At 45.0% G+C, this 27224-nt stretch overlaps 2 protein-coding genes across 2 annotated transcripts; one reads left to right on the forward strand and one right to left on the reverse strand.

Moving 5' to 3' along the window:
• The first annotated feature begins 1938 nt into the window (after positions 1-1938).
• On the forward strand, positions 1939-12202 carry NKRF (NFKB repressing factor). Its single transcript, XM_014066741.2, has 3 exons — positions 1939-2502; positions 8881-9017; positions 10115-12202. Exons 1-3 carry the CDS (start codon positions 2210-2212, stop codon positions 12085-12087), a joined length of 2403 nt encoding a protein of 800 aa, XP_013922216.2. The 5' UTR covers positions 1939-2209; the 3' UTR covers positions 12088-12202.
• A 2501-nt stretch (positions 12203-14703) lies between these two features.
• On the reverse strand, positions 14704-26197 carry UBE2A (ubiquitin conjugating enzyme E2 A). Its single transcript, XM_087728159.1, has 6 exons — positions 25905-26197; positions 25565-25645; positions 21817-21842; positions 18677-18766; positions 17733-17821; positions 14704-16266 (listed from the first exon to the last, which is right to left on the reverse strand). Exons 1-6 carry the CDS (start codon positions 25946-25948, stop codon positions 16138-16140), a joined length of 459 nt encoding a protein of 152 aa, XP_087584285.1. The 5' UTR covers positions 25949-26197; the 3' UTR covers positions 14704-16137.
• Between the last annotated feature and the right edge of the window lie 1027 nt (positions 26198-27224).

Consider the following 27224-nt stretch of genomic DNA (forward strand, 5'->3'; position numbering starts at 1 on the left):
GAACAGCCGAACTGCAGAACTGCAGTCAGCTGAAGTAGCCTGCAGTGCTGCATTTAACCACTGCACCACCTCGGCTTCTCCTAGAAGCTTCTTCAGTTCTGACTGGACTCCCCAACATCCAGTCAGAGTTGAAGAAGCTTCTTGATGGAGAAGCGAAATGAAAAAAACAAGGAAATCTAGTCACCTCCTGAAAAAACACCTTTGTGGTAAATGATAGACATATCATACATAGACATAATTCTTTTTTCTTTAGTAAATTTTTATTTTTATTAAACAAACAACAAACAAACACACACACACACACAAACACCATCACATACAGCATGTCATTTGGTTACAAGTGTTTTTGCATTCATATTCTTGAATAGCATTTACTACCACAGATTTTTCATCTAGTATAACTAAATACCTCACTTTCATTGTACAATATATGTTCAATTACAATTAGTATTATTATTTTTTCCCAATAAACCTAATTCCCTTACACTCTTGATTGTCTATTTGATAACAGTATACCTGTATCTAATCACAAATCCCAATATGAATTTTTTTTTAACCAACCATTTATATTTGTATGTCACTATTTTCAATTATGCATAATTCCACCAATCAACTATCGGGTAGCTTATGTTCATTATTGTCCTTGTACATCATACATTCAAACAGAAATATTATTCCTTCATTTATCAAAATATTCTAAATAGTCACTCCATATATATACCAATTTTTAATTATTCCCTTATTAAAATTATTTATCAACAAGATATTTTTGTATTATATTCTTAGAGTTATACAGTATATCACCGATCCTCTATCAAGTATACATAAAATCATTGTTATCCTTATCCATTTTAAAACAAAAAGTTCTAAAGTATTCAATTCATATATGTATCAGTTTTTCATTGTATCATTGTTAATCTATTTCACAGCATAATTGTGTTATCATTTAACTCTTTCAGTTAAAACATGAGTAAAACATTTTTCATTTCCAAGTTTTTCCCACCAACCATTGATAAAACAAGGAATTGGCCCAAAGTTATCCAGATGGTTTTTTCATGCCAAAGGCTGGATTAGAACTCACCATCTCCTGGTGATTGGTCCGATCGTCCAGCTAACTTTCCCTACCTAAGACAGGACTAGAATTCACCATTTCCCAATGATTGGCCCAAAGTCACCAAACCGGCTTTCCTATCTAGGGTGGAACTAGAACTCACTGTCTCCTAGTGATTGGCCCAAAGTCACCAAGCCGGCTTTCCTGTCTAGGGTGGAACTAGAACTCACTGTCTCCCAGTGATCGGCCCAAAGTCACCAAGCCGGCTTTCCTGTCTAGGGTGGAACTAGAACTCACTGTCTCCTAGTGATTGGCCCAAAGTCACCAAACCGGCTTTCCTGTCTAGGGTGGGACTAGAACTCACTGTCTCCTAGTGATTGGCCCAAAGTCACCAAACCGGCTTTCCTGTCTAGGGTGGGACTAGAACTCACTGTCTCCTAGTGATTGGCCCAAAGTCACCAAACCGGCTTTCCTGTCTAAGGTGGAACTAGAACTCACTGTTTCCTGGTGATTGGCACAATGTCACCAAACCAGCTTTCCTGTCTAAAGTGGGACTAGAATTCAGTCTCCTGGTATCTAGCCTTGTACCTTAACCATTAGCCCAACTGGCTCTTTACCAATGGTTGCATAACTGCAGGGGGGAGGTCATTGTGACAGTCGTAAATGTGAGGACCAGTCGTCACTTTCTTCAGCGCCGTTCTAACTTGGAACAGCCACTAACCATAACCTGGAAGACTGAGAATAGCTACAGGCTTTATCAGCTTTATAGCCTGGGAGTCCTCCGGGCCGCTGGATGGCGCTGTGCCGCCGATCTCCCGAAGAGAAAGGTCGCTCGGGCCGCCTTCTCGGAAGCTCTCGGAGAGTTCCATCCACCCACGTGACCCGCGTGTAACAAGGAACGGCGGAGGCAGCGAGGAAAAAAAAGGTTACATTGTAGCCGTCTTTCCGTCGCGCGCTCGCGCGCAGGCGCAGAAGAGCCCTCCCAGGAGAAGCGCGGCCTCCTGCACGTGTGAACGCGCGGCGGGACCCGTGTCGGGTCGGCCCACAGCGGCGCCGGCGACGGGTTCTTCTTCTTCCCCGGCCAGGACCCATCGGCTTCGGGGGGTGGGGAAGAAACCCTAACCTCGCGGTCCCCGTCCCCCCTCATCCCTGGCCTCCATGGCCGGCGGAGGCTGGACGCTGCCCGGCGGGGATTTCCTCTCCCCGCAGCCGCCGGCTTCCCAGCAGGAGCAACAGCCGCCTCAGCCTCCTCCTCCTCCGGATGCCGCCGCCTCCGAGGCGAGGAAGCCGGCCTTGGAGCCGTGGCGGGAGGCTCAAGAGAGCGACCGGCATTGGGCTCTCCGCCGGCAGTTCCTGCTCCGCAACCTGCCGGGCTACCCGGGCTCCGACGCCTTCCAGAAGCTGCTGGCCCTCTCGCACGTCTGGAGCAACCACGTCTTCATGGGCTGCAGGTGAGAGCCGCCTCCTCCTCCTCCTCTTCCTCGCTATAGCCTTTAGACTTATAGGCCGCTTCCCAGGGCTTGACAGCCGCCTCTAAGCGGTTGACAGAATCAGCCTCTTTTCCCCAACAATCTGGGTCCTCATTTTACCCACCTCGGAAGGATGGAAGGCTGAGTCAACCTTGAGCCGGTCAGGATCAAACTGCTGGCAGTGGGCAGAGGGAGCCTGCAATACTGGCACTCTAACCACTGCACCACTAGGCCTTAGATAGCAACAGCACTTAGACTTATATACCGCTTCACAATGCTTTTACACCCCTCTCTAAGCAGTTTAGAGTTCACCATCTTGCCCCCAACAATCTGGGTCCTCATTTTACTGACCTCAGAAGGCTGAATCAAGTTTGAGCTGGTCAGGATCAAACTGCTGACAGTGGGCAGAGTGAGCCTGCAATACTGCATTCTCTCCACAGGGAGGGAGGGAAGGAAGCTGTAGCACTTAGACTTATATACCACTTCACAGTGCCTGACAGCCCGTCTCTAAGCAGTTTAGAGAGTCACCATCTTGCCCCCACCCCCAACAATCTGGGTCCTCATTTTACTGACCTCAGAAGGCTGAATCAAGCTTGAGCCGGTCAGGATCAAACTGCTGACAGTGGGCAGAGTGAGCCTGCAATACTGCATTCTCTCCACAGGGAGGGAGGGAAGGAAGCTGTAGCACTTAGACTTATATACCACTTCACAGTGCCTGACAGCCCTTCTCTAAGCAGTTTAGAGAGTCGCCATCTTGCCCCCCCCCCCCCAAACAATCTTGGTCCTCATTTTACCGACCTTGGAAGGACGGAAGTCAACCTTGAGCCGGTCAGGATCGAACTCCTGGCAGTGGGCAGTGTTTAGCCTGCCATAGCAAGCAATAGCACGTAGACTTATATGCCGCTTCACAGTGCTTTACGGCCCTCTCTAAGTGGTTTGTAGAGTCAGCCTATGGCTCCCGACAATCTGGGTCCTCATTTTACTGACCTCAGAAGGATGAGTCAATCCCACTTGTGGAGGAAGAGAGAGAGAGAGATCCAGATCCTTTGGGCATCTTGACTGCTGTGATAGAAGGCAGAATATGGGGAGGGGAGGGAATAGTAATAGCAATAGCAATAGCAGTTAGACTTATATACCGCTTCATAGGGCTTTCAGCCCTCTCTAAGCGGTTTACAGAGTCAGCATATTGCCCCCAACAACAATCCGGGTCCTCATTTTACCCACCTCGGAAGTGGTTGAGTCAACCCTGAGCCGGTGAGATTTGAACAGCTGAACTGCAGAACTGTAGCCTGCAGTGCTGCATTTAACCACTGCGCCACCCCGGCTCTCTAGGAATCTGGGCACCTCAAGCCACAGAATATTTCAGGCAGATGTTTTCGACCCTATGCTTTTTCCTTCGTTGGTTCATCTCTACGTCTACGTCAGAAGGAAATGCCTGGGTTTCCAGCGTTGTGTGGAACCGTGTTTTGCCAAACTCTGGTTAAACCACAGTGGTGTGAATTCGCACTACATGCTAAAGCCAAGAGAGAAATTAACTTTGCGGCTTTAGCTACAAAGGGGGCGGGGAGGATCAGGTTATATTTCAGATCCTACGTATAAGTTAACTTAACCTCTTATGAAAGGTCAGGGTGATTGGATTTAAAAATAAACGGTTTTTTTTTGTTATGGGTGACAAGTTGTGATTATCCAGAGATTGATAAAACATCAACGCCCAGATTTGTTTCCATTATTGGCTGTGCTTTCTAGAGGTGTGTGCGTCTCTCAGACCTCCAAAATTCATATTTTGGGGCAAATTAGATCCAGGCTGTAATTACATTTGTAGGCACTTTCTTATCCTTTCACCCCTTTTCAAAGACTTTTTAAAGCTAAAATTTGCTTTGAACATTTCAGTCCAAGATTTTATTTATAATCAATGAGCAAGTCAAGTATAGTACAACCACGAATAACAACCACAAATACAGCAGTAACTCCGTAGTTTCATTTTTTTAAGATATAGATATTTCAGATTTTAGCAGATATATTTCCGCTTTGGCAGAATTTTGGTTCCTTGGAGATATATATATTTATTTATATATCAGCATAAATACAACAAATGTAACAAAAAGGCAACAGTAAAAATATTGGGTTTCTCTCTGGATGGTCTCTTGTGACGAGAATGGAAGTAGTGATCTTCCTCCCATATTTGGGCATACCGGGGGTTGTAAATCTAAATAGATACCTTTCACCCTGGCTTGGATGATAAGGAGTCGAGCTCTGTGGCTTAGTGGTTAACACATCTGCCTAAGATGCAATACAGCACAGGTTCGATTCCCAGTAAGGGTATGGCTAGCTGATGAGAGCTAAATAGCTTGAAATAGATGTATACTAGTCTCCCTTCATTTATTTATCAGCACAAATATATGTATGTATGTATGTATGTATGTATGTATATGTATATATATATATATGTATATATTTGTTGTATTTGTGCTGATAAATATATATATATATATATACATACCGTATTTTCACGACCATAAGCCGCACTGAAAATCCTAAAATTTGACAAAAAACCGGCAGTGCGGCTTATAACCCGGTGCGCTTTATGTATGGAAAAAGATCGAAAATCTCTCCCTCCCGATTTTACGCTCAAACTTGAAGTCCCTTGGGTAAGGTGACCAGTGTACATAAAGAAAAATAAAATAGTAAGATAGTGGGATCCTTCCCCATCAAGCTCAGAAAACAGCGATCCCACGATCTGTCCCACACCTCCTCTTTCCCTAAGAGGTGGTGAGGTGGGAAATCCTTGCCCATCAAGCTTAGAAAACAGCGACCCCACGATCTGTCCCACACCTCCTCTTTCCCTAAGAGGTGGTGGGGTGGGAAATCCTTGCCCATCAAGCTCAGAAAACAGCGATCCCACGATCTGTCCCACACCTCCTCTTTCCCTAAGAGGTGGTGGGGTGGGAAATCCTTGCCCATCAAGCTCAGAAAACAGCGATCCCACGATCTGTCCCACACCTCCTCTTTCCCTAAGAGGTGGTGGGGTGGAAAATCCTTGCCCATCAAGCTTAGAAAACAGCGATCCCACGATCTGTCCCACACCTCCTCTTTCCCTAAGAGGTGGTGGGGTGGGAAATCCTTGCCCATCAAGCTTAGAAAACAGCGATCCCACGATCTGTCCCACACCTCCTCTTTCCCTAAGAGGTGGTGGGGTGGGAAATCCTTGCCCATCAAGCTTAGAAAACAGCGATCCCACGATCTGTCCCACACCTCCTCTTTCCCTAAGAGGTGGTGGGGTGGAAAATCCTTGCCCATCAAGCTTAGAAAACAGCGATCCCACGATCTGTCCCACACCTCCTCTTTCCCTAAGAGGTGGTGGGGTGGGAAATCCTTGCCCATCAAGCTCAGAAAACAGGGATCCCACGATCTGTCCCACACCTCCTCTTTCCCTAAGAGGTGGTGGGGTGGGGGATCTTTGCCCATCAAGCTCAGAAACCAGTGATCCCACGATCTGTCCCACACCTCCTCTTTCCCTAAGAGGTGGTGGGGTGGGAAATCCTTGCCCATCAAGCTTAGAAAACAGGGATCCCATGATCTGTCCCACACCTCCTCTTTCCCTAAGAGGTGGTGGGGTGGGAAATCTTTGCCCATCAAGCTCAGAAAACAGGGATCCCACGATCTGTCCCACACCTCCTCTTTCCCTAAGAGGTGGTGGGGTGGGGGATCTTTGCCCATCAAGCTCAGAAACCAGTGATCCCACGATCTGTCCCACACCTCCTCTTTTTCCCTCTCTCCCCAGGCGGATTTTGCAGTATCCTACCCCTGGAGTGGGGAGGAAATGTGGATTTCATAGTATCCTTCCCCTGGAGTGAGGAGGGAATGGGGATTTCATAGTATCCTACCCCTGGAATGAGGAGGGAATGGGGATTTCATAGTATCCTTCCCCTGGAGTGAGGAGGGAATGGGGATTTCATAGTATCCTACCCCTGGAGTGAGGAGGGAATGGGGATTTCATAGTATCCTACCCCTGGAGTGAGGAGGGAATGGGGATTTCATAGTATCCTACCCCTGGAGTGGGGAGGGAATGGGGATTTCAAAGCATTTTAAACTATACCTTATAACCTTCCAAATGGAATAATAATAATATAAGAATGGCAAAGAAAAAGAATAATTATGCTTTATATTTTTACTGTCATTTATTATCTTACAGGCAGACAGGTTAGGAAACGAAATGAACGAGTGGCCAGCCAGGCTAGGAAACGGAATGCAGGCAGTGGGGGAAACGAAATGAATGAGTGGCCAGTCTAGGAAACGGAATGCAGGCAGGGAGGGAAACGAAATGAACGAGTGGCCAGCCAGGCTAGGAAACGGAATGCAGGCAGTGGGGAAAACGAAATGAATGAGTGGCCAGTCTAGGAAACGGAATGCAGGCAGGGAGGGAAACGAAATGAACGAGTGGCCAGCCAGGCTAGGAAACGGAATGCAGGCAGTGGGGGGAAATGTTGCAAAAAAAAGTGCGGCTTATAACCCGGTGCGCTTTATATGTGGAAAAAGTTTGAAAAACTAACGTTAATTGATACTGCGGCTTTTAATCCGGTGCGGCTTTTGGTCGTGAAAATACGGTATATATATATTTATATATTTATATATTTATATATATAAATATAAATATAAATATATAATATTTATATATATATATATATAATAATATATACTATATAATCTCTCCAAGGAACCAAAATTCTGCCAAAGCGGAAATATCTGCTATCCTGAAGACATACACTATATTGCCAAAAGTATTCGCTCACCTGCCTTTACTCGCATATGAACTTACTGTAAGTGACATCCCATTCCTAATCCATAGGGTTCAATATGACGTCGGTCCACCCTTTGCAGCTATAACAGCTTCAACTCTTCTGGGAAGGCTGTCCACAAGGTTCAGGAGTGTGTTTAAGGGAATTTTTGACCGTTCTTCCAGAAGCGCATTTGTGAGGTCACACACTGATGTTGGACGAGTTTACGTGGCCTCCCACTTCGTGGCTGAGTTGCTGTCGTTCCCAAACACTTCCACGTTCTTATAATACAGCTGACAGTTGACTGAGGAATATTTAGGAGCGAGGAAATTTCACGACTGGATTTGTTGCACAGGTGGCATCCTATCACAGTTGCACGCTGGAATTCACTGAGCTCCTGAGAGCCACCCATTCTTTCACACATGTTTGTAAAAACAGTCTGCATGCCTAGGTACTTGATTTTATACACCTGTGGCCATGGAAGTGATTGAAACATCTGATTCTGATTATTTGGAAGTGTGAGCGAATACTTTTGGCAATATAGTGTACATAGTTAAGGTAAAGGTTCCCGTCATGTATGTGCTAGCCGTTCCCGACTCTGGGGGGTGTGTGTGCTCATCTCCATTTTCTAAGCCAAAAAGCCAGCGCTGTCGAAGATGTCTCCGTGGTCATGTGGTCGGCATGATTCAACACTGAAGGCACACAGTGTTACCTTCCCACCAAAGGTGGTCCCTATTTTTCTACTTGCATTTTTTATGTGCTTTCGAACTGCTAGGTTGGCAGAAGCTGGGACAAGTAATGGGAGCTCACTCCATTAATGCGGCGCTAGGGATTTGAACCACCGAACTGCCAAACTTCTGATCAACAAGCTCAGCCACTGAGCCACTGCATCCCAAAGACATAAATAGGCTGCTATTCAATTTACCAGTCATGGCAAAAAGATGGCAGCTACGTATATTGCTGACTGTGTTAGAAGTATATTTGCCAGAGTAGCTCAGATTGGAGAAAAGAGTTTAAGGAGAGAAAACTTAACCTTGCAACTTGCTCCAAAAGAGAATAACTTTTATCTCTGCTCAATCGGTGCCTGTTTTTAACTGACCGATTCCTTCCATCCACTGATAGCCTTAGTGTTCAACTGCCGTTTTACGGAAAGCACGTAAAAAAGGCAAGTAGAAAAATAGGGACCACCTTTGGTGGGAAGGGAACAGCGTTCCGTGTGCCTTTGCCATTGAGTCATGCCAATCAAATGACCACAGAGAAGTCTTCAGAAAGCGCTGGCTCTTCGGCTTTGAAATGGAGATGAGCACCGCCCCCTAGAGTCAGGAACGACTAGCACATATGTGCGATGGGAACCTTTACCTTTAGCTGTTATTTCAAATACGCTCCTCTTTCATCTTAAGCTGCATTAAACATTCTATGAGGCTTCTGAAAATAATAAGTTTATTTCAATGGTTTCTCTCCTAAGAATTTGCTGTTCAAAGAGGTTCAGAGGGGAACCACTCCTGAAAGATTAGGAGGATCTTTTCAGTTCAAACGTCTTCCATTAAATGAGTTACGGGTTGACCCTTCCGTTGCTTAACTGCAGGTATGGCTCCCAAATTATGGAGAAAATCCTGCAGATGGGCGAAGGCATCGATATTGGTGAGATGCCATCCTTTGAGCTGGTGCCGGGCACGAAGGCAGCCAAAAGACCACGATCCCCACGCGAGGACTCTCCCCAAAGTGAGTATCTTCATTTCTTTTTAAACATAGTTTCCTCCTTCTGCAATTTTTTTTTGAAGCAGAACAACAGAGAAGGGACCTTGGAGGTCTTTTAGGGGTTCTGGTGGCACAGTTGTGCAGGTAATTCAGCTTGTTGTGGTTAACAATAGTATGTACCAGAACTCCCAACAAGTGTATGATGTGTAGAAAAAAAGGCAGAGGCTGGGGGCGGTGTCAAAAGAGGACTTAGCCTAGAATCCTTACGTGCCCACAAATGCTCCAAAACACCCCCCCTCCCAAATTCTGTTAACTCTTATTCTTATTACTCTTATTATCTAGCACTGCTTTAATGCTGACTGTTAATTGACTAGATTCTTGTGTGTAGGCATCAGCAATAAATCTTTTTAACTAAAAACCTATAGTCCGGAGACGATGAATTCTAGTCCTGCCTTAGGTGTGAAACCCAGCTGAGTGACTTTGGTCCATTCATCAGGAGGCAGTGAACTCTAGTCTCACCTTAGGCATGAAATGCATCTGAATGAATGAGTGTTTTTCCAGCGGGACCGATCGATCAGGGCAACCTGATCTACCCAATTATGGGACGGTGCATACTGCTTCCGCTTCCGTCTTTCAGCCCCGATTGTGGCTTCTGCAACAAACTATTTTGTCTATATAATGTACATTTAACACAGTATGCTCCGCCCCATATTCGGGTAGACCAGTTGTCCTGATAGAATGGTCTCACCGGAAAAACACTTAATCTCCTCCCTGGTACAGTGGACAAAGCAAGGAGAGCCTGTGGCCTAGAGGTTGATACATCTTCCTAATATGCAAGCGGCCCGGGGTTCAAATCCCAGAAGGGTATGGCTAGCTGATGAGAGTTAAAAAGCTTAAAACAGCTATACTAGTCTCCCTTTAAATTTAAATTTAATACATCTGAATAAATATTGGACAGAGGTGGGTATCTTTGTAAGTTCGCCATGAAAACATGGGATCTCAAGTCCTCAATATCTCCTTTTCATTTTGACTTGCCATTTTGCATGACTTTAATCTTGAAGAGCTATTCACTTTTTCCACCACTGCTGAAAGTAACTTCCTGTGGACTTCTGTCCCCCTAGACTGCAAGAATCCAAGGAAGCAAGCTCCGAAATTCCGCGTCCGGCCGCGCTTTGAGCCAATCCACTTTGTCGCCAGCAACGCTCAACCGCAGGCAAAAGAAGAGTCTTCAGAAAACCAAGTCCAAGACCCTTCGGAGAACATCACGGCCCAGCAGATCCAAACCTATGCTGATCGGGTGTTCAGCAGCTTCAGCACCCAAGATGGGGACCTCCAGTTCTCAAGTCCAGTAGGTCTTGGCTATGGAAGTAGCCAGGTCAAACCACCTGACGCTAAAGTGGCTGCCATAAGTATGGAGACTTCTACTGCTGGGGTCAAGACGACTTTGGCGGACTCTCCTCTTCTCCAGACCTCTTCCGAAACGTTCCCCAAATCGGTGGTAACAGCCAAGCAGTGTTTCATTAACAAGCTAGTAACGGCAATCCGCAACAATCTTGCCAATCCCAAATGTAGAGGTGGGCCGGACAACATTAACTACACGTATCTTTTCACGCGGTCGATTCAGGCTTGTAAGACCAACCCGGAGTATATTTATTCTCCCCTGAAGGACATTTCCCCCGCTGATCTTCCCAAGAAGAAGAAGCTCCTCAAAGAAGGTTTTGCCTGTGAGGTGAGGTGCCAGAACGTCTATCTAACCACGGGCTACGCGGGTAGCAAAAATGGTTCCCGAGACCGGGCCACCGAGCTGGCGGTGATACTACTGCAGAAACCCGTCGAAGTCAAAGTAGTTCAGCGGAAGTTCAAAAACACCACGCGGGAAGATTTGGTGGTATGTGAAAGTGGGGCATCTCCTCTCGAATTCCCGCCAGCGCTCAAGCCGCCGGATGAAGTGAACCTTCCTGCAAAGGACTGTGTATTGGGAGAGCCAGGTTCGGACCCTCAACAAGGGCCCAGCTCAGCCAAACACTGGACTAACTTTGTCCTCACCGAAAACGCCAGCGACGCCATTGGCATTTTGAACAATTCTGCCTCCTTTAACAAAATGAACGTGGACTACAAATACGTATTGATGCCCAACCGTCTCTGGCGTTGCAGCGTCTATTTGCAAGGCCACTTCTTAGCGGAAGGCTCGGGCACCAAGAAAACCAGCAAGCACGCCGCGGCGGACGAAGCCGTGAAAATCTTGCAGAAGACGCAGTCCAACGTCAGCGCTACCAAAGCCGTCCAGGTTCAGAAAGTCAGCGGGGCTGCCCGCAACCCGGCCAAGAAGAAGAACCTGAAGGACTTGGTGGTGTACGAAAACTCCATGAATCCGGTCTGCACTCTGAACGACACCGCTCAGTTCAACAAGATGACGGTGGAATATGTCTTCGAAAGGGTGACGGGAATGCGATGGAAGTGCAAAGTGATGCTGGAGAACGAAATGATCGCCGAAGCCGTCGGCGTCAAGAAGACCGTCAAGCACGTGGCCGCCGAGGAGGCCGTGAAGGTCCTCAAGAAGACCCAGCCGACCGTCGTCAACAACTTGAAAAAAGGCACCATCGAAGACGTCATTTCCCGGAACGAGATTTGCGCCCGCTCAGCCGAAGAGGCCTTGAAGCAGCAGATTAAGGAGGACAACATCGGGAATCAGATCTTAAGGAAGATGGGCTGGACGGGGGGCGGTTTGGGCAAAAGCGGGGAGGGGATCCGGGAGCCCATCGCGGTGAAGGAGCAGTTCAAAAGGGAAGGCCTGGGACTGGATGTCGAAAGAGGCTCCCAGATCACCAAAAAAGATATCGAGCAGATCATCCAAAATTACGCTTTCTCGGACCGGAAGATTGATCTGACTTTTTCCACGGAACTCACCAACGACGAGCGGAAACAGATCCACCAGATAGCCCAGAAATACGGGCTGAAAAGCAAGTCCCACGGCCAGGGGAGGGATAGGTACCTGGTGGTCAGCCGAAAGAGGCGTAAAGAAGATTTGCTCGACCAGCTGAAGCAGGATGGTCAAGTTGGCCATTACGAACTCATCATGCCGCAGGAGAAATAGCGAGCGAACCTTTAAAAAAAATTAAAAATCCCATTTTGAGGGTGGGTAGGTGGGCGTGTCTGGACAGGAACCGGGTTTGCATTAAATGGGGAGGAAAAAAAACAAACAGATACTGTATATTGTTGTGGGGGGGAAAAAAAACAAGTCAAATATTTCCCCCCCCCCCCCGCTTATTTTAATTTCTTATACTTGACAACAAATCGTCTGTCCAGTTTCATGTCGTGCAACGCGGATTAGCATCTGTGCCCGTTTTAAAGAAATATGACATTTCCCCTCCCCTTCGTGTTTTACTAATTTGGCAACAGCAGGAACAGCCACTCGGCAAGGGAGGGGAGAGTTTTTAAGACGATATTTTTATTTTGTCCTTTTTTAAAGAAAAAAAAAAAGAGGGAATATAGAGAGACGGCCGTATAAAAGAGAACTATATGTAAAGTGGATCTTAATAAATAGATTTTTTTTAATGGCTGGCCATGCATGGGAGGGCATGTTTTATATTTAAAAAGGGCGGGCGTAGAGGACTCAAAAACTATTTTCAGCCTATTCAGAAATGGTATCACTTAACAGTATTTGCCCTCTTGGTTGACTCGGAACCGTCGCAGACCAGAACAGGTTGCAAAATTAGCAAATCCTAACAATGCTTTTTCTTACTATCAGACATCTAACCTAGTCCTGACTCAGGTTTGATTGGACAGTGTGTGATTTTTCGCAACAAACGAGTTCAAAACTCGACTTCGGCATGTTGAAAAGTTGCACCTGGCCAAGACCTCTCTTGCAAGTTTCTAGCCCTCCATATTAAAACCAAGAAGCGGAAGCTCAGGGATCAGATTGTGAATGCCACATTGTCGGGGGGGGGGGGGTATATGGATGTTGGGTTTATCTCTCGGCTGTGTAGCATCAGAGTTAACAAATTTGCAAAGGCTGGTTGCCTGATTTGTGCAATTCCCGGGAAGATCCATCATTTGTGATGCAAGATGGGGGTGGGTGGGTGGGGGTGGGCTTCTACATTTCAAAACAAGGCAAATACATTTTGTGTTTTCCATCAGCTTTAGATGGGAGCATTTCTTGTACCCGTCAAGCTTATTTTAACCAGAACGGACAGGATGGAGTTTCATTTATTTCTCTCGGAAGCCTCTACGTATTACCCCTTTTGTGTAAATGTGCTTGTATATTTTCACAGGGAGATCAGCAAGTAAAAAGGTTCTCTCGCTGACGTGGTTTTGTGCGCAGTATTATTTATTTTTTTTAATCCTCTTTGCAGGCTTTCTTCCCAGCTACAAGGGGCTGTGGAAGGGTATCAAAAGATTTTTGATTCCCCATTTCATTCAATCCTTCCCTTGTTTTACCTACCGTCGCGTGGAGTCTCATTTGGCTGGAAACAATATACACCCAATGGGAGAATTATTTTAGGGAATAAGTAATTCCGCATCGTTTTGTATTCTGGAGGAGGAAAACTGTTTTGAGGTTTTTTTTTTTTTTTTAAAAAGAGATTATATTTAGCATGAGGGAAAGCAAGAACATTTATATAAAAAAATGGATTAGGACTTTGCAGTGCTTTAGGATACGCCGGCATTTCCAGCAAAAGATAAAAATTGTGTTATTTCAGACAGCAGCTGCAGATTAGCTGTTGACTCCCAAAAGGACTACACAGCTCTAGTGTGTGTGTGTGTGTGTGTTTCACACAAAGGCTTGGAACACAAGGCCTTAACTATTGCTCAATCTCCCTTGATCTCCAGGTGTAAATTGGCTTGTAAATGAACTTCTCATTCATCTAACATCCAGGCCTGGCAGAGGTTGGGCGAAGCGAATTCATCTTACTTACAATATTATTTCACCTGTGCAAAACTCTTGGGTCTTCCCAATGGTGTGCATGCCCGCTCTTTCCTTTGTAACTTATAAGCATCTGCAGGGGGTTTAAAGACAGGTGGCTGGAAAACACAAGGCATTGTGGCGGTAGTAGAGACACCCAATTTCCCTTAAAAAAAACAACAATCAAGAAACAAGTCTTTTAAAGGATGTCCCAGCTTGCTATGAAAGGCAAAGATATGCCAGCCCAGGCAACCTTAAACACTCAAAAGAGCCGCAAAGGACCTAAACAGAAGGCCCTCATTCAATTCTGGAGCCGACCGGAAGTTCAGTTCCCCCACCATAGTCTCTCCTCCTGGCGGGGCATTCTTTTTCCTCTACCTGCCCCTAACGGAAATCCCTATCAATTGTGGTGCTGACAGCAGCAGGGATGAAAGAACCACATGCAGCTCCAGAGCCACAGTTTGCTGACCCCTGCCGCTAGCCTGTTTTACCTGTTGCAGTAAGGGACGTAACGGAAACAAAATGTGCTTAAGACCATTTACTATTTCTCCTGCTTTATCTCAGCTAAGAGTTTGTGAGATGCTGCAGAAATTAACTATAAACCACCCTTAAGTTACGTAATTAGCCGTAAGCATTTCTGGAAGTGTAGTGCGTGCTCTTTTTTATCTACAACCAGAATCTAGAGAGGGGGGGAAACATTTGGTCTAATGAGGCATCGGCCTTATGAAACGGTCCCTCGATTTGCAAGATCAACTTGTTTCTAGTCAAATGTAAAAGGGATGCGCGTTGTCTTCTTTCAACAATTAAGCATTTTCGGTTACACATTTATTTACAAGTCATTGAAAAATGTACAGTTTCTTACATGGGTTACTTGTGCAAAGTTGTACTCCAGAGTTCATGTATACATAGAAGACACTGGTAGAGCGGAACAAAATCCCACCGACTGGTCTCCTCCCACACTGCTGATTAAAGTACAAATTCTGCTTCACACACATACACGCGCGCGTGCGCGCACACACAAAACCCCAACTGTGAAACAACCCTGTAAATCAGGCAGAGGGAAGGCAAGGAAGAAGGGAACAGAGAATAGACACATGCTGCAGTAGCGTTTGCAATCTCCCCCCCCCCTTCCTTTTCTCCCAAACAGTGAGCAAAGCAGAAACAATCTCATTTCCTTCCCCCTCCCCCTTTCCCTAAGTTAAGAGGTAGAAATTAAAAATCATAGAAAAGGGGGGGGGGGAATGGGGCTTTTTCTTTGAAGCATTTGAAGTTTGCCCTTACACACCCGTTTAACCATCAACTCTTGACTCCTGTACTCGCCCCACAACGCTACTCAAAGCGTGACTTTAAAAGCCGTTTTGAGCACCTTTTGAAAGTGCTACGGAAAGCCTGTCACCATGTTTACGTCCACGCGTAACGCCAATCAAATCACCTTGCACCCGGACCCATAAAAGCAGGGGTCGGCCCTCTGCACCTACCCACCCGCCCCCCACTCCCTTAGCTTGACTTTAGAAATCATTTTTTGTAAACCCCCACGCAGCTGAAAGGGAAGCTTGGGAGGGCAAAATGGAAAAGCAGCACCCCCGTGAAGGGGGAAAAAAAAAATAAGTGTCCCCCCCCCCTTTCTTCCATAAAATACTCACAGATGTCGTGACGTTGAAACCAGCGGTTAAATGATCAGCTTCGGACAGATTAGCAACTCAAGTCATAGTTAAAAATGTATATTGTATATAAACATCCTTTTTTTTTTTGCGTTCTCTCTCTTTTGAATCAAGATACACGTAAGCGGCACTGTGTATAACACAATTACAATTAAAAGCTTAAGTGTACACTACAAGGGGGGAGGGGAAGGGAGAAAAAAAGCACAATACTGCCCCCAAGACTGGCGATGGTAGACACCCACCCCCCCAACCCCACAGGAAGTGGAAATCCAGCCCCAGTCATTCTTTTAACAAGTAACCCAAGTACAGTACATTTGACCTCAAGGGGAGAAGGCGGAGGGAGAAAGGATAAGGGTGGGTGGTGGGGTTGTTTTTTTTTTCTGATGTCCAAAGAGAAAAAAAGAAAGATCCAGCGAGGGAAGTTGGCAACGGCACAGGCAGCTAAGTTTTGCTTTCCGAGTAAATGCAGTGATGCGAGGAGGAGGAGGAGGAAGAAGAGGAGGAGGTGGTGGTGGTGATGGTGGACTCAGACACTTCATACATATATTTTCCTCATCAGAGTGTTCATTTGCATCAGCCAAGGTCAACAGTCACGCCAGCTCTGTTCTACTATGGCAGAAACTCGCTTTTCGTATTCCCGCTTATTCTCCTGGTATAGCTGAGCCGCTTGGCTGTTTGCCGGGCTGTTTGGGTTAGGCTCATCCAGTAAAGACTGTTTTTGGAAGAAGGGGGGGGGGGGGGGGGAGAAAAGAAAAAAGATGGTCAGCCTTGATCAGGATTCACGCCAATACCGAGCGCGGACATAGTTAAAAATCCATGTGCTGGAGGTGCGTTAAGAATACTCCCGGGATGCTTTTAATACCCCCCCTTTTAAATTTTGCACCTATGCCACCAATTTTAATGCAGCCAGATTGGCATAAAACAAATGTTTTAAGGCCAAGCTCTCTCTCTCTCTCTCTCTGGGCACCAAAAGATTTGCTATTGCGATCAAGTGCAGGCAGTTCTTCGAGTTACGGCCATACAGGGAGCCCCCCAAATTTAGGCTGCTAAAGTGACACATTTGTAAAGGGAGTTTTGCCCCATTTTACGGCTTTTCTTGGCATGGTTGTTAAGTGAATCATGGCACTGCTTAAGTTAAGTCACATGATTGTTAAGTTTATCTGGATTTCCCACTGACTCTGCTTGTTAGAAGGTAGCAGAAGTTGATCGCATAAATATGCAGGACGTAAATATGAACCAGGTGCCAAACATCTAAATTTTGATCACATGACCGTGGGAATGCTACAACAGTTGTAAGTGTGAAAAACGGTCACTAAACCTGAGGACTACCTGTACTCATGTTATGTTCACAGCAGAAATTTGCAGGGAACAAAAACCAGGCTAAAGAATTTGCAATCTATTCAAAGCCACATTTCACCAGCTCATCTATTGATTTAAAATAAGATTTTATGCAATACATCTGTAGCAATTCTCAGTCCTCCAAAGTCATGGTTGTCCCAAAGGTGCTTTTTTTCCCCCCAAGAAGAAACGGGACTTTCTTGTTTTTTGCTTTGAAGTCGTTTTGCTTCTCATCCAAGAAGCTTCTTCAACTCGGACTGGATGGAAGGATTGATACCCATTTGCAAACAGCTGGTCATTTGCATGCTTTTTGAGGGTCGTTAAAGCACTCGGAGGTTTTTTCTGTGTCTTCAGGGTGAGGGAGCCTCTAAAATGATGCAAATGACCAGCTGTCTGCAAGGTGTATAAACCCTTCCCTTCCCCACCATCCAGTCAGAGCTGAAGAAGCTTCTTGGACAAGAAGCGAAACCTCTTCAAAGAAAAAACAAAGTCCGGATGCCTCTCAAAAAAAGGGACATTTTCTACAATAGCTATTTTTCGGGGAGTCAAAACAATGCACTGAGCTCCTTGAAGCACTGAATGCCTACCGTCATACACCCATGGGCTTATTGATTCCAAAGCTACCAAATTTTAGCCTCCTCCCAACAAAACTTTTTGATTATCATTTTTTTCCCCATTAAATAGGCTTAGAAACCAGCCCAACGGGGGCCAGTTATCTCAGCCAATTACTTTGAATTCCAAATGACACTGGAAGGGTGCACCCAATTAACTGAATTGCACAGCGCCTGCGAGGACCATCCAAGGGAGCTTCGAAAAGTACAAGCAAACAACCCACGTTACCTGTATGGAGGTTAAGATGGATGACACATCGTAGGTAGGGCTCCAACGGTTTTGAAGGATATCCAGACATATACTACCATCTGCATAGACTAAAAGGAGAATGCGTGGGTTTTTACAATGGGAAAAGAGGATTAAGGCCCGCATATCCTTTCAAAGATCTATGGAAATCTAATAACACATAATTATAGCCATCAAGCTACCTCTTGTAAATATTCACTTATCTCTTCATTATAGGATTCTACCGGCTCTTTTTGATTTTCAGCGGTGTATCAAACACCCAGGAACCCCACAGCTGAAACCATATAATTACGAGGAGTTGACAATCTACCTGTCCCTAAACCGATGGGAGGCCAAGATTTGAGGCAATGATTCTGTAGCCCATACCAACCTAATCGACACGGACAACGGAGATCCAGAGAGAACTCTTGATCTTCCTAGATTCCTTGTCCACAAATCTATTTTGTGAAGAGGCCAGACTTCAAAATGTAAACAATAAACGTGTTTGGTTTTTTAAAACGTGGGGAGGATCCCTCAAATTCACGCTTGTTCTATCACCGAGAGGAACACCTTATATTCAACTTCCCTTTTATGAAAGCGGATTATCTTAGGGTGCCTCAAAAAACATTTTCCAGCAACGTCAGTAATTGTTGACTTCATGTGCTCCGTGAAGGAACAATGCACTCTTCTGTACTGGGTTGCTGTTTAACCAGAATCTCTTATCTTCTTAATAATATGATTGAGATGAATCTCTATATTAACACCTTCAGGTCATTATGCTGCAGCATTACAGATATCTCTAAAGGCGTTGCAGCTTTTCTTCACTCCTGCAGGAATGCTAGATTTTATAAGCTAGCTTCTCTCAAACTGCAAATACGGGCTCCCATTTCTTCCACCGTCCCAGCTCTTTTATACAAACTGTAGTCTGTTAAAAGAAAGCTACGTACCATTCGGATGAAACATCTTAGACACAAATCTGACAGTGGGAGGCTTGTTTGGATATTCTTCCGTGAACTCTATGGTAAGCTTGAATGTTCCTATAATTTGAGAAAGGGGAGGGGGGGACAGTTTAATGACATCATATTCACAGGTGGGTTTAAATTGTCCCTGCCTTTCTTATCGGTCCATAATAAATCAGAAAACTCCAACCGTTCCCTTGCAAGGAAGAGAATCTGAAACCAGACAGAGAGAGAGAGAGAAACCGGCTGTGAAATTGTTGCACAACTCATCACACAAAGAAGGGAACAAACTGCAGCTTTTATAACTGAACTCAGGGGGTGGCAAAGGAAGTAGGTAGAAGGCCAAAGGGGAAAACAAGCGTGATTTTTTAAAAACATGCACGTGACTCTAAATACACCAAGGCAAGGTTAAAGGTGGTGCAGTAAAGGTGGGTTTTGAAAGATCTGAGAAAAAGAGTGCCATAAAATTAAACAACACAATTATGAATGCCTTCAAGTAAGTTCTAAAAAGCCACTTTAAGCGTAATCAACCACCACAGTAGAATCATTTTCAGTAGAGAGTCTAGTTTGGTCTATCAGGTAAGGCCACCAGGCTAGAAACCAGGAGGCAGTGAGTTCAAGTCCCGCCTTAGCCATGAAAGCTGGCTGTATCATTTTGGGCCAATCACCAAGACACCGTTGAGTTTGAGTCCCGCCTAATCATAAAAGCCAACTGGGTGACCTTGGGATCAGTCACTCTCTCTCTCCTAGCTAGCTCACAGAGTTTTTTTTTTTTTTTCTTTTTTTTTTTTTTTTATTATTATTTTTTATTACATAGACAACAATGGGAAAGGGAGAGGATGGAAAGAAAAAAGGGGGGGGGGAAGGGAAAACCCATCTTCACATACAATATGTCGTTTAATCACAGGTGCATCCCTACTAAGTTTATACATCCCGTATCTCTCTATTGTATATTTAATAAGCACCACAATAAGCTAGGGTTTGAAAAACAAAAAACAACAAAGTAAAACAAGGGAGAGAGGGAGGAAAAGAAAAAAAAAAAGTTCAAAAAGAGAAGGGGAAAAGAAAGGGGGGAAAAAGGGGTAGGGGGAGGGGGGAAGGCCAAAAAGGACAAAAAAGGTCCAAAAAGGAAGGGGGAAGAAAAAACAAAGCAAAACAAAAACAGGACAAAACAAAACAAAACAAAACAACAAAAAAAAAAACCATCATCACATGCAGCATGTCGTTTGATTACGGTTGTTTTAACATCTACATCTTCAAATAATGTTTACCATCTCAGATATTACCTCTAATGTAACTAAAGGTCTCATTTTCCTTCTACAATATATATTCAGTTAACATTAGCATTATTTTCCCCCAGAGAGTATACTTCTATTCATTGTTAATCTTACATTTCATACCTTCAAACAGAGATCTTATTCCTTCATTATTCAACAAGGCATCGCTGCCTATATATACCAGTTTTCATTTGTTCCCCTACTAAAATTACCTTATTAGCAGCGAAATGTCATTATAATAAATTCTTAACCTTGTACATTATATCACCAGACCTTATATTAGTACTTCCATATATCATTGTTGAATTATTTCACAGCATAATTATATCATCATTTACTTTTTCCAATTAAGGCATAAGTATATCATTTTTCATTTCCAAAATTTTGTTCTTTTTCCCTTAGCCATTGATAAAACAAGTCCCATATCTTATAAAATTGTTCATCCTCTTGCTCTCTAATTTCAAATGTCAATTTACTCATTTCAGCACAGTCCATTATTTTTCGAATGATTTCTTCCTCTTTTGGTATTGTTTCATTTTTCCAGTTTTTTGCAAATACAATTCTGGCTGCTGTTACAACATTTACAATCAAATATTTTAAGTCTTTGTTGTAGATTTCTGGTAAGATTCCCAATAAGAAGACCTCTGGTTTAAAGTCTATTTGTTTATGTATCATTTTCTCCAACCACATGTGGATTTTAGTCCAGTATCTTTTGGCTTCAGTGCAAGTCCACCACATGTGGTAGTATGAACCAGGTATCTGGTGACATTTCCAACACTTTTCTGATTTATTCTTAAACATTCTTGCGATTCTGGTCGGGGGTAGATGCCACCTATAAAACATCTTATACAAGTTTTCTCTATATGCAGTAGACATTGTCATTTTATAATTTTGAGACCACAATTTCTGCCAATTCTCTAAATCAATCCCATACTTAAAATTTTTCCCCCAAGCAATCATAGTTTCTTTAACTTGTTCTTCATGCAATTTAAACTCCAATAAGTATCCATATAGTTTTTTAATTACTTTTTCATCGGTACCTGTTAGAATTTTATCTAGCTCAGTCATTTTATTATATAGACCTTTAGTTTTTCTATCTTCATTATATCTAGATTGTATCTGTACATATGAATACCAGTTCATTTCCATCCCTTCTTGCTTCAACTCTTGACTAGATTTGAGCTCACCCTCTGCATTCAATAATTCTATATATCTAACTGTTTGTTCCTTTTTATATATTATCGGATACGAAAATGCTTCAATTGTTGATGTCCAGGCTGGAATTTTTAAATAATGTAATTTTTTAATCTTTTCCCAATTTAACAACAACGCCTCCCTTATATAATGTCACAGAGTTTTATGGCGAGGAAAATAGGAGGAAGGTGTGGTGCATAGGTTCACCCCCTTGACTTGCTTGCAAAAATAATAACAGTAGAATACAATTAAATAAATGCAATTAAATAAAATAACCAAAAGGACGCAGACAGCCTTTGAACCATTATCACGCTGATAAGGAACCAAAGCAACAGCCAAGTCTTGGGAGGGAAGGCCAAGGCTATTCAGGACTGAATGGAATCTTATCAGAATGGAAAATAATTTTAAATACACAGGGTCAAAAGGGAACGAGCAAAGAGGGCGTTGACACTCATGGGATCAACCCAATAGGTGGAGAACAGTGTCACGCGAGGCAAAGCTTCTGAGAGAGAGAATTCTGATATCTAGTAAGCACCGAAATGCTTTCCTGCCCTCAAAAATTCCGATGTGGGATTTTAGGACTGATCAAGGTGGGCGTGACATCCACATCAACAATTACATAAAGAATCTCTTAAGGTAGTTTCAAAAAAGACTTACCATCCTCAAACGGGGTTCCCTCTGGCCTGGAAAAGAAAAGGATTGTCAAGATCTCGCAGGTCATAGATTATACTTAGAGGAGTCAGCTTTTTAAAAAAGGACACGTTGCATTCCCTCCTTTCCCAAAAACAGGACTCCAACTGAGCTCAACTCAAAAGGCTTCAGGAGAAGAAGGAAACCTAAGCGATATTGTTGAGTTGCAACCAGTATAGAGCTTTCTTTCTTTCTTTCTTTCTCTTTCTATCTCTCTCTCTCTTTCTTTCTTTCTCTTTCTCTCGCTCTCTTCTCTCCTCTCTCTCTCTTCTCTCCTCTCTCCCTCTCTCTTTGCTGCTCTCACCCCAGTCACCCCTGATCTTGATGCTGGAGAGGAAGCCCCAAGCATGCGGCTTCCATGGCACGAGCTCTTAGAAATTTTTAGAAGTTCATAACCGAATAGCAACCATCGCAGCTTGCCTGTCGTCCCTTCTATATGCCAGCAGGCTGCTAAGAGTCATGGAAAGAGATGAAGAGATCAGACTGTTCACCACTCAGCTGGAGCAATTGACACCCACCCACCCCTACAAAGAAGCCCACACAAATGCTGGTGAGAATCCTGAGTCTTTGCAAGATGTGAGCCAACCTCAAAGCTGTGTCGATACCGAGAATAAGGTATGTCACAGCTACGGTGCAGTGACCCATGTCCGGAGGAGGCTCGTCCTATAATGCTGGCAGAGAGGAGGCAGACGCAGAGGGAAGAAAGGAAGGACGCACACAAAAGCAACTGCTCCATCCTCAGGTACCCTAGAAAAGCACGAACTGCGACGGACCATCCTAAAACAGCATTTTGCCCGTTCAAACACTGGGACTTCTCTGAACAGGCTGCCATCGTCAATCCTGAGAAACCTCCAACTGCATTGAACAGAGGAATACCAGCCTATCTAGAGGTCAAAGAAGGAGAAAGGCAGAAAAACTGCCCTTTCAGACCTAGATTTCCTGGAGCTTGCTTGAAGTCAAACACAACACAGCCAAGGAGGAAAGTGAACGGGCTCCGATCCAGAGACAATTTGAAAAAGGAAACGCCAACCACACTGTATCAAAAACAGGTCACACCAGCCAGGGTAACAATTACTGTAAAAGGATGAGCTAAAATCCATTTATTGATTAAGGTTTTTCCACTTGGAATTCCAGTTAGGGCAAGGATCGCAACCATGAAGGTTGGTTAGGGTTAGGCTGAAGATTTGAGGCAGGGATCACTCTTCCCTGCCTATCAATCTTGGTTTCCTCATGGTCATTTGCAGTTTCAAGAGGCGGGGATGCGGGGTGCAATATCCGCTTTGGAAAAATTTTGGAGCAGGTGTGATAAACACACACAAGGAAATTAGAGTCGTGGGACCATTTGGGGCTGGAGAGAAAAGGAATCCATGCTGAAGATTTGAGGCAGGGATCACTCTTTCCTGCCTATCAGTCTTGGATTAGATAAGCAAGCAAATGAATTTGGAGGAATTTCTTTCAGATTGCACCAAAGCCGCTGAGATGCCATGCTTATCTCTCTCTTTTTTTTGGGGGGGGGGGGGTGTATTTTACAAAGTATTTATAAATATGTAGGAAAGCTTTCCCAGACAGTCTTCATTCATTCCAATGGCCTGATATTCTTTCAAGAGACCAAGAACTGGTTGTCAGAATAACAATAATGATTATTTTTAATTAAAATAACTCCAGCCACCACTAATGACAGTTTCTCAACACACACCCTGCCATTCTACCTTGCCAGAATATGCTATTATTTCTTTTAAACAACAACAACAAAAAGAAAAACAGAACAACTGCCAGCCACTATCTGGATGTGTCCTATTATGTTATCATCAATTACAATTATTTCTGCCTTTGCAAATCTCTCTCCTGGAAGTGAGCAATACATTATGGATCCAAAGTGGGCGCCTATCAAACAATTTGAATGAAGGGAAGTACAATTTTGAGATGTCTGGGGGAAGAAAGAAAAAAACCAACAGCCAGTGGAATGACTAGACTATCATCACAGAGAAGTAAAAACTGGGCCAAGAGAACGATATTCCCATTGATGAAAGCAGAGAGTTAAAACGCCTGGCAAGTGGTAAGGACAGTAATTAGAGTGTTGATGATCTGAATGTAGGGAAGGAAAACTGGGTTCCTCTGAATGTCCTACATTCTCAAAGTCTATCAGCTCTGGCCAACTGAATAGCAAGAGGCTAGGAAAGAGCACCAACATGCTTAGCTGTGCCTTCTGTAGATCCTAATCATCTTAAGTTCTTAACCTTCCCCAACATGTCAATGAACTGAAACCCTGCTCTCCCTTCATGCAAGACCGAACAGCCATGGCATACTGGCTAGAATAGCAATACAATAGATTCCCCCCCCCAATTGTGAAAAGGAATCTAGGACCCTCTGAACAATTTTTTACAGCTCCCACCCACCACAGCCCTTGGAATAACAGGCCGCTCAATTTTCTCCTGCTAACCCAGGGGAGAGACGGATGATTGTAGAATCCTGCAGCAACCCTCATAAATGACTGCCTGGCTTCCCTCTTGAAAGGGGCGGGGGCATCCTTTATGTAAGAAATGTCTGCAGATCAACTGCACTTATTTTGTGGGGAGTGGCGTTTTAGCTTAACAAAAGCCAATGATATTTGTAGCTCAGGGTTGAAATGAAGGATCCTGGGTGCTCTCTGACCTTGCTTGTTTTCTTGCAGATGTTTCATGACCCAACTGGGCAACATCATCAGTACTAGAAGGGAGAGGGGTGTGCAGAGGGGAGGAGGACTGTGAGGTCCTTGGTGCTCTCTGAGCTTGGTTGTTTCCTTGCAGATGGTTCATTAAACTGGGTAACTGATGATGTTACGTAGTTTGGATCATGAAACATCTGCAAGAAAACAACCAAGCTCAGAGACCAGTAAGGACCCCCCTAGTCCTTTTTCTCCTCCTCTCTCCACACCCCTCTCCTTTCTAAGCATCGATGACATTGCCTAGCTGGGTCATGAAACATCTGCAAGAAAACCAGCAAGCTCACAGAGTACCAAGCACCCCTTTAAAAAAAAAACCCCACCTTTCCTGTAAATTAAAACCAGTCCTCCTCCTTCCTTTTTCCAGAACAGAAATGGGGGTGGGTGGGTTTTCTAGCCTCCTTCAGCCTATTCATCAGGTGGGGGGGCAGCAGAGCTGCCTTCTGCAAGGCTAAACCCCCACAACTTTCCACTTCCACTGCAGAACTGGGCTGGGGGGGGAGCAGAATTAAACCCAGGGCCAGCCATTTCCAGCCTTTTAGGTGGAGAATCTGCCAATGCTTTATTTGTTTCTTTTAAAAAAAACAGCCCATTTGCAATCTTGAAAAGCCACAGTAGGTGTGTTTGTGCATGTGTGCACACATCTTCCAGGGGGATCTTCCAGGAAATGCTTCCTTGTTCCTCCTGGAGATGGGTAGCAGAGATGCTGGGTGCAAAAAAATGGGGGGGGAGGGCTTGCAACCGTTGGGGGGGGGGGAACAGAATTAAACCTGGGGCCAATCATTCCCAGCAAATCTGCCAATTGCCCCCCCTTTTTTAAACAGCCCTTTTGCAATTTTGGAAAACCAAAGTAGGGGGGCGGTGTTTGCACAGGAGGGGGGGGGAAATCATCCAGGAAGCGCTTCCTTGTTCCTCCTGGAGATGGGGAGCAGAGATGCGGGGTGCAAAAAATCTTCCCGGATGGGGGATGAGGAAGAGGAGGATGCCTTTTTTTGGGGGGGGGGGGAGACTCACCCAAAGATGACGGCATTCCACACCATGATGTTGTTCTCCGAGGGGGCTCCGCTCACTCCGGCCGGGGGATCCTCCTGAAGCCTGTTTTGGGGTGGGGGAAGCAGGCAAGGAAAGGGTTAAAAAAAGCCCAGATGGGAGGCAGGAACGGGCGAGGGGGGGGGACAATTTCGCTCCGCTTGTGCCAACGGCGTAACTCGCCCTAATCTCGACGGCCGATACGCCAGTAGCGTAGCGCTCCCATCCTCCGCCGCCATGTTGGATCGCCTCACCTCTTTCCCTCCGCTGCGCTGCTTCCCCCCCCCCCCCTCCGGCTCAGCGGCTCTTCCCAGACGGTTTTTACCTCTTGAAGTCCCGCATGAGGCGCCTCCGGGCCGGCGTGGACATGGCGGGCGGGGACGGCTCGCGGTTATGAATCCCTCATACACTAGCGGGAAGAGGGGCGGGGGGCACTCGCGGCGGCGGCGGCGGCAGCAGAGGCGGCGGCTGGGTTCCGAGCGGAGGCGGCCTCTTCCACTTGTGCCTCAACAATGGGGGGTGGGTGCGAGGAAGGAGGCCCTTGACAACGCACCCGGCCGAGGCTGCTGGCCAATGCCGGACCGCACCACTACCCTTGCGGAGGGGGGATGAATTGAGAAAACAGAAGGGGGCGGCGCTACGCGCGCAGCCGCCGAGTCACGCCGGGGATGTACCACTCGCGCCCGCGCGAGGAGGGGGAAAGAAAGGGGCGGCGCTTCGAAAAGGCAGGGCGATACCATTCAGGATGATGCTTGAGTCCGAGCATTTCTAGGCGAGACTAATGCGGGGAGGAAAAAAAAATGCGAGGGGGAGATTACTGGGAGAAACCATTTTTCTCCCGTTCGGTTACATCCCCCCCGTCTTTTCTATTGGTTGGTAGAATCAGCTGCCCCCGCTTGTGGGCGGAGCGTTAATTTGAAAGCTATGCGGTCAGCCTGTTGGTGTTACACCAAAATAAGCCCCCCGCCCCTCCCGGGCTCAGTGACTCGAAACAATGATTGAAATTGGGTTCACACGTCACACCACTGGCCTCGGTCAAAGCAGTTTGCCATCCCTTGATGAAAGCAGGGTTAACTCACCCTTGGCAACTGTGGGCTTCCAATCCCAGAATTCCATAGAATAGAATAGAATAGAATAGAATAGAATAGAATAGAATAGAATAGAATACTTTATTACCCACGTGTGATTGGACATACAAGGAATTTGTCTTTGGTGCATAAGCTGTCAGTGTACATAAAAAAATACATTCATCAAGAATTATAAGATACAACACTTAGTGATAATCATAAAATACTAAATAAGCAATCAATAATACAGGCTGACTGCAGAATTATGGGAGTTGAAGTCCACACATCTTAAAGTTACCATAGTTGAAAAACACTGGATTAAAGCAATACAGTATAGTAGGTGAACTAGCCAATTAGCGGATTAATCTCCCAATAGAGGTTAAGAAAAAGTGTTATTGAGCAGGTTGTGTGAACCCAACCTTTGTTTAGGTACTTAATTGGTTTTGATCTTCTGTTATCACTTGCCTGAAGGATAGTTCAGAAGCTATTAATCCTTTAATATCTTCAATACTTCTCTATTGATGTAGAGACTTCTTGAGCAGCTAAACACAGCACCTATTCAATCTATTATTTCTTAC

Source organism: Thamnophis sirtalis, unplaced genomic scaffold, assembly GCF_051295495.1.
Source record: "Thamnophis sirtalis isolate CommonGarterSnake01/CBP01778 unplaced genomic scaffold, rThaSir2_p1.2 scaffold_13, whole genome shotgun sequence".
NCBI classification, from domain to species: domain Eukaryota; kingdom Metazoa; phylum Chordata; class Lepidosauria; order Squamata; family Natricidae; genus Thamnophis; species Thamnophis sirtalis.